The sequence below is a fragment of the Erythrolamprus reginae genome, chromosome 8 (genome assembly GCF_031021105.1).
Source record: "Erythrolamprus reginae isolate rEryReg1 chromosome 8, rEryReg1.hap1, whole genome shotgun sequence".
NCBI lineage: Eukaryota > Metazoa > Chordata > Lepidosauria > Squamata > Dipsadidae > Erythrolamprus > Erythrolamprus reginae.
This window is the reverse complement of record NC_091957.1, coordinates 32,548,391-32,556,366: the sequence shown is the minus strand read 5'-3', so window position 1 is coordinate 32,556,366 and position 7,976 is coordinate 32,548,391. Positions and strand designations below refer to the sequence as shown.

The window sequence follows — 7,976 nt, the reverse complement described above, 5'->3', positions numbered from 1 at the left end:
GTGTTTTTAGTTTTAGATTTCTTGATGTTGTATTTTTTTTTTTTATGTGAGCCGCCCTGAGTCTGAGGAGAAGGGCAGGACAGAAATAGTTTTAATAAATAATAAATAAATAAGTTAAAATAAATAAGTCATTATTTAAGACACTAATTTCCTGAAGAATTTCAGTGGCGCAATCTGTGTTGCTTGGGAACTTGCTGAAAAGATATTGCAATCCCTGCAGGGAGGAGGTGAAGCTGGGCAGGCACCCTACTCAGGAGTGACTGGCAAGGACTCTTATGGCGGGGCCAATGCAAGGCCGGACCCCACCACAAAGAAACACACCTGCAAGCCCTGTTTGAATCGAATGACCAGGAGGAGACCCGGACAGCTGGGTGGCCACTGCTGGGGAGTCAGGTTGTTGTTTTAGCTGCTTCAATTTGGGCAGGAAGAAGAAAACCCTGGGAAGAAGGTCGGCATTTTCATTTGTTTTGTTTCTGTTTCTTTCTTGCACAACATTTAAGGATTGCTTCTTCCAGGAACAGGGATCCTGCTGACTCCCAAGACAAAAAGAAGGGACAGAATATGCTGTTCGGAAGATGTTATGCAATATTTATTTCTCTCTCTCCCCCTCACACACACACACACACTGCTGTACCCATGGTCTGGGTGGGACCAGAGGCGAGTTCTAATTTACCTCATTGCTGGTTTGCTCGCTCCGATAAAAACCAGCTTCTGCGTGTGCGCAGAAGCCAAAACCAAGATGGCAGCATCTACAGATCGGCACCGACAGAAGCTGCTCACCACCAGTTACTACCAGTTCTAAAGAACTGCTTAGAACCAGTAAAAACCTACCTCTCAGTAAAACAAATCAGGGAGAGAAGGGATCAATGGAAGATCCTTCTGGATCCAGGTTTTATAAGTTAGCTCTTGCATCGTTGGCTCCGTTCAATAGGGCTTTTATGCAACAAAAATACCCACACACGCTTATGCAAAAAAAAAAAAAAATACACCACAGTTCAAGAGAGGGGGGAAAAAATGGCAAAGTTCATGCTCCCGATAAGATTCCCTCCCCGCCCGTTGTTGTCAGATGAACAAAGGGAGCCTTTTCACAACCCTGAGCCTGTTCCAGGGGTTCTTTCTGTAAATGGGCCTCTTCTCCTCTGGAATGTTTCCTTATATTACATTGGTGGGTGAAGCTGAGAGGAACAGAAGCAGACTCAGAAGTGAACATCCACAGCAAACTTTTATTTCAGCACCACAGAAGCAGAACAGAGAGCAGGAGTCTTGACAGCTCCTTTTATCCTGGAGCTGTCAAACTCCCAACCAATGCCAGGGCTCCAGTGATGGGTTCCAGGTTATGCTATCCATAGGTAGGGAAATCCGGGATGCGCCTGCAGCTGTGTATCCCCAACACATACCTGCGCACCCCTGCATGAGATTTGGCTTCTGCACATGCACAGCAAGCAAAATATCATGTAAGGAGAAGTCTGTAATTTGGAGGTGTATGAATAATTCCTGGAGGTCTCTGTAATATGGCAAATGATTTAGCTTTACTAGATAAGTGGTCAAAGCAATGGAAACTGCAGTTTAATGTTTCCAAATGTAAAATAATGCACTTGGGGAAAAGGAATCCTCAATCTGAGTATTGCATTGGCAGTTCTGTGTTAACAAAACCCTCAGAAGAGAAGGATTTAGGGGTAATGATTTCTGACAGTCTCAAAATGGGCGAACAGTGAGGTCAGGCGGTAGGGAAAGCGAGTAGAATGCTTGGCTGCATAGCTAGAGATATAACAAGCAGGAAGAGGGAGATTGAGATCCCGGTGTATAGAGCGCTGGTGAGACCACATTTGGAATACTGTGTTCTGTTCTGGAGACCTCACCTACAAAAAGATATTGACAAAATTGAACGGGTCCAAAGACAGGCTACAAAAATGATGGAAGGTCCTAAGCATAAAACTTATCAGGAAAGACTTCATGAACTCCATCTGTATAGTCTGGAGGACAGAAGGGAAAGGGAGGACATGATCGAAATATTTAAATATGTTAAAGGGTTAAATAAGTTTCAGGAGGGAATTGTTTTTAATAGGAAAGTGAACACAAGAACAAGGGGGCACAATCTGAGGTTAGTTGGGGGAAAATTAGAAGCAATGTGAGAAAATATTATTTTACTGAAAGAGTAGTAGATGCTTGGAACAAGCTTCCAGCAGACGTGGTCAGTAAATCCAAATTTAAACATGCCTGGGATGAACATAGATCCATCCTAAGATAAAATGAAGGAAATATTATAAGGGCAGACTAGATGGACCAGGAGGTCTTTTTCTGCTGTCAATCTTCTATGTTTCTAAGAATGCTCAAGTGAGATTTTGGTGATTTTTGATGATTTTTTGCTTCTGTGCATGCGCGGAAACAAAAATATCAGTGAAAATCATTGAAATCTCGCTCACACAAGTATCCTTATGTAACATTTTGCTTGCCGTGCATGTGCAGAAGCCAAATCTCACATCGACAGCCTCATAGGGTGCACCGGTAGCACCCAAGATGAGCAGCCCTCCCATCTCTCTGGACACAGAAATTGGGTCAGAGCAATGTCTGTGAAGCAATCGTGGACTGAGATATATCAGTAGGTTTCTGCTTGCATGCTTTTTTTTAATTAGAGAGATACATTACACAATCTAAAAATTAAAATTGACTACATTCAAAATGTGGAATGAAACTATAGGAATTTATCAATATTTTTTTGCATCTTTGAATACACCTTAAGTTCAGTAAATGATCAGTAGACTAGCCAAGGTTGCAGAACAATTATTCCAATTCTTCATTACAAATAATCTTAAAAGACTATTTCATTGGACATTGTCAGCCGTATGTTCTACACAATTTGCAAGCTATCTCAAAGTTTCCATTGTTAAAGTATAATTCTGGTATTTGTATTATAGCATATTGCATGTGTGTCTGCATTTGTGGGGCATAAAAAAGTCAAGGGAGCATCCAGAACCATGTCATTAAAGCCCCATCTTTTTTACGTCTCATGATGATCTCCAGATTGTGGACACCATCCTGACTTTTTTCACCTTCCTGCGGACATCCTGATGTACTGTCCACCACCACTGCAGGGACAGTTCTTGGTGACCTGATGAAATTCTTTGCCGAAGTCTTCCAAAGAGACACACGGAGATTTCCAGAGTTTTTTTAAAAAAATTCAAAAACGTTATTAGTGTAAGTGTTAAGATTTTCTTGAAAAAAGATACAACTGCTTCAAAGGTTACAGTAAAAAAATGGTAAAGGATTTTCTTGTCCAGTTGTCAGACTTTAGTGGGTGCTGCTTATCTCCATTTCTTAGTTGAGGAAGCCAGCGATGTCTGAAGGCACCTCTATGGTCATGTGGTCAGCATGATTGTAGGCCGAGGCACATGGAGTGATGCTACTTTCCCGTCAAAGTACTAATCGCATTTGCAAGCTTTCAAACTACTAGGTGGGCAGGAGAAAAGTTATTGAAGGGCTTCTAATTTGCAAAAAAACAAGCAAAGAAAAATCAAGTTGTATGTCAGTTGTATGAAGAGCCTGAAAAATATACCAATGCATGAGAAGCAATATTTAAAACTCATAGACATAGAATATATGCCCTTTTGCCTAGATAGAGCTGTGGTGGCACAATGGTTAGACTGCAGTATTGCAGGCTAATTGTGCTTACTGCCAGCAGTTCAGCAGTTCGATTCTCACCGGCTCAAAGTTGACTCAGCCTTCCATCCTTCCAAGGTTGGTAAAATGATGAGGATCCAGAGTGTTGGGAGCAAGATGCTGGCTCTGTAAACCACTTAGAGAATACTGTGAAGTGCTACGAAACGGTATAAAAGTCTAAGTGTTATTGCTATATTCTTCTAAAAGCTGTCATCAAACCCAGGCCAACCTTCCCTGCTGGTGTCTGCCATATGACCAGTATTGGGTTGCTACCTGAAAATGGAGCTGCACGCGCAGCTCTGTTGACTGGTGGGTGGTCGCAGGATCGAGATTCTGTGCATGTGCAGGAAGCAAAATCTCTTGAGAGGACGCATGGGCGCATGAGATTTCTGCAATTTTTGGTGGTTTTTTGCTTCTGTGCATGTGCAAAAAAGTCACCATAATCTCATATGCCTGTGCATTTTCTCGCAAAATCTGCTTCCTGCACATGTATAGAAGCCAAATCCAGCTCCAATGCACACACGTGTGCGCTGGTCACCCAGAGTTGCGCACACAACTGCACCGGTAGCGGAGGTAAGCAGGAACCCCTGCCTGCCTAGGACCTCCCCTTGCTCTTATCCTCAGCCAAGAAGGATGCTTGCTGGAAAGGAAAGTGCCATGATCAAACATTTCTGATAGACTCCAAATTATTAAGCTTGTGTCCGTAGTGGGAAAGGGGCTGCTATTTGTCGGCTAAGTTGGAAGCAAGAACTTTTATGAAATTACTTTGAAACCTTTTGAAAACAAGACTTTTGTGGGGGTGGTCATGTCCATTGTGGAGAAGTTCCAGGAGCAGGTCAAGTGAGAGTGGCTTTATGAAAGCATTAACCCTTCATATGGGAAGCTACACACGGCAGGATTGAACGAACAGAAGCAGTTTCGAAATACAGTGGTACCTCTACTTAAGAAAGTCTCTACTTAAGAACTTTTCTAGATAAGAACCAGGTGTTCAGGATTTTTTTTGCCACTTCTTAAGAACCATTTTCTACTTAAGAACCCGAGCCCAGAAAAATTTCTCAGGAAATTTGAGAGTGGCACGAAGGTCTGGCCAGTTTCCTGCCATTCCTCCTTTAATCCTGGCCATCTTAGGCTTTTCTGGGCTGCCAGAGGAGCCTTTCGGTGGTGCTTAAGGAAGCTTTGGCAGGCCAGAGTAAACAAAGTATTTTCCTTTCTCTGGGCACTTGGAGAGGGAATAAACCTCTGCCAGCACTCAGAGAAAAGAAACGCTCCCTTCGCTCTGGGCAGCGACTGTCATCCTCTTCTTCCTCCTCCTCCTCCCACCCAAATTCCGAGCTTTTATTTCTTTCCTAATGGGTTTGCCCGCATTATTTATTTTTACATTGATTCTTATGGAAAAAATTGCTTCTACTTATAAACTTTTCTACTTAAGAACCTGGTCACGGAACGAATTAAGTTCTTAAGTAGAGGTTCCATTGTACACATCTTTTTTCTAATAAAACACTTGAAACGTCCTGCCCATCCATCACGGTGGCAAGGTGGCTATTTGTCTCTTTCTCTTCTCTTTGATCATGAGCGCATTATAATAGCCTTGGAACTTGATACAGAAGAAGGGAATCGGGAGGATAATGGTCAGGACGCCACATAGTGCTGTGCAGCCTCCAATCATTTTGGCAGCTATGGAGATGGGTATAATGTCTCCATAACCTACTGTAGTCAAGGTGACCAACGCCCACCAGAAACCTGAGCCGATGTCAAAAAAATGTGTATATACGTTTTCTTCTATGATGTCTACATAATAACAGACAGAACCGAAGAAAAGGATTTCGAAGAGCAGAACCACAAGCAGGAGGACGATCTCTCTGATGAGGCCCCTGGAGGTGTAGGAGAGAACTCTCAGCATCACGGGGGTCTCTACCAGCTTGAGAACCTTCAAGAGTTTGAAGAAGTACAAGGCGCGCACGAGGTCCAGCCAGAATACAACACGCTGGTGGCTTGTGGGATGCCCGTAGAAGGAAAGTTCGATGTAAACAGGGAAGAGGGAGAGAAAGTCGGCCACATTCAGTGGGCTTTGGAGGAATTCCTTCTTATTTGGGCAGGAAAGGAGTCGCAAAAAAAATTCCAGCATGAACCAGAGTACGAAGGGAAGTTCCCAGGGAAGGAGATAAGGGGGCTTGGAGTAAAAGAGATTGCCCACTTCGATGTGAACGTCTGAAGTAAGATTGGTCTGGTTTTCCATGATGTAAGTCGGAGGAAAATGGGCGTCTTCTAAAGCTTTGGCAACAAAAAGGGAGCATATCCCTATATTGAAGAGCAGACACACAGCAGCCAGGCCCTGTTGGGGGAAAAGAGAGAAGGTCAGCAGGACTGATGGCTCTCCTGGCCGTCACTCACGCCCTCATCTCCTCGAGGATTGACTACTGCAATGCTCTCTACATGGGGCTACCTCTGAAGAACGTTTGGAGACTGCAATTGATTCAAAACGCAGTAGCGTGAGCTACATTGGGCCCTGCAATCCTCTCTCAACATCTGGTTCTCCCCCTTTCCTTTCTATCCATTCCCATCCATAAATCTCAGCTAGAGCCTCCTCCCAGGCACTCCCTGGAGAATTTCTCCTTGCCAGTTCCACTGGCGGAAATGAAGATGCGTGCACAGCTCCAGCTGATCGGCGGCTGTCATTTCCTGGATTACTGGTCTCTGCTTGGCTCTCCTTTTTTCCCCTCTTGCTGCTACATCTGCGCTCCTTGCTTTTTTCCTCTTTCTTCCTTCCTGGCCTTGGACAAGCTTCCCTCTCTCCTGCCTGGCTCCCATCCAGCCTCACGCAGCCACCTCCCGCCTGAGCTGCAATCAGAAGGCATGGGTGGAAGCATCACTGGCAGCATTTATGCTTCTGGCAGCACCCGTTCGCCTAGCTACCCAGCCTGAGGTGGTGGGGACATCCCAGGAAGGAGAGCGCGAGAAACGCAAATCAAGCAACACTGGTAAGGTTGTAAGTCAAGGACTTAACAGTTCACTTGAATGATGATGATCGTTTGAGCCACTCCCACCTGGTCACATGGCCAGCAAGCCACTCCTATCTAATCACATGACAATTAAGCAGTGGAAGTGATGTGCTGGTGTCTGGAGGTTGTTGGGGTCTGGATGAGTGTCAACAGACTCAAACTCAACCCTGATAAGACGGAGTTGCTGTGGGTTTTGCCTCCCAAGCACAATTCCATCTATTTGTCCATTACCCTGGGAGGGGAATCATTAACCCCCTCAGAGAGGGTCCGCAACTTGGGCGTCCTCCTTGATCCACAGCTCACATTAGAGAAACATCTTTCAGCTGTGGTGAGGGGGGCGTTTGTCCAGGTCTGCCTGGTGCACCAGTTGCGGCCCTATTTGGACCAGGAGTCACTGCTCACAGTCACTCATGCCCTCATCACCTCAAGGCTCGACTACTGTAACGCTCTCTACATGGGGCTACCTTTGAAAAATGTTCGGAAACTCCAGATTGTGCAGAATGCAGCTGCGAGAGCTATCATGGGCTTTCCTAAATATGCCCATGTCACACCAACACTCCGCAGTCTGCATTGGTTGCCGATCGGTTTCTGGTCACAATTCAAAGTGTTGATTATGACCTATAAAGCCCTTCATGGCATCGGACCAGAATATCTCCGGGACTGTCTTCTGCCGCACGAATCCCAGCGACCAGTTAGGTCCCACAGAGTTGCCCTTCTCCGGGTCCCGTCGACTAAACAATGCCATTTGGTGGGACCCAGGGGAAGACCTTTCTCTGTGACGGCCCCGACCATCTGGAACCAACTCCCCTTGGATATCAGAGTTGCCCCCACCCTCCTTGCCTTTCGTAAGCTTCTTAAAACCCACCTCTGTCGTCAGGCATGGGGGAATAGAGATATTCCCTTCCCCCTAGGCTTATAAAATTTATGCATGGTATGACTGTATGTATGATTGGTTCTTTAAATTGGGGTTTTTTAAATTACTTTTAATATTAGATTTGTTTATATTGTCATTTTACTGTTGTTAGCCGCCCCGAGTCTGTGGAGAGGGGCGGCATACAAATCTAATAAATAAAATAAATAAAATAAGCCACACCCACAGTGTGGCAGTAAAAATTTTGGCTGTCCATTACTGGGTGTGGGCACATGCTACCACACACATGCACACACACCCTTTTGGCATGTGAACCAAAAAAGGTTCACCATCAATGCCCGGGAAAAATTGAGGAGGAAAAACGTCTGCCCAATTTCTCTGCTCATGAACTTGGGGAAGAATTGGCTGGGGAGGGATTCAAATGTCTGGTCAGCTTTGTCTGAAATAGA

The 7,976-nt window shown here is 44.9% G+C and overlaps 1 protein-coding gene across 3 annotated transcripts in view; it reads right to left on the bottom strand.

Annotated features, from left to right (window-relative positions):
- Positions 1 to 2,604: 2,604 nt before the first annotated feature.
- LOC139171389 (voltage-gated potassium channel KCNC1-like) overlaps positions 2,605 to 7,976 on the bottom strand; it is a 12,497-nt gene continuing 7,125 nt past the window's right edge. For all 3 annotated transcript variants that reach the window (XM_070759599.1, XM_070759598.1, XM_070759597.1), the window contains one exon: positions 2,605 to 5,989. In XM_070759599.1, coding sequence (XP_070615700.1) covers positions 5,180 to 5,989 — 810 coding nt within the window. In that variant the 3' untranslated portion in view covers positions 2,605 to 5,179. The remainder of the gene's footprint in view (positions 5,990 to 7,976) is intronic.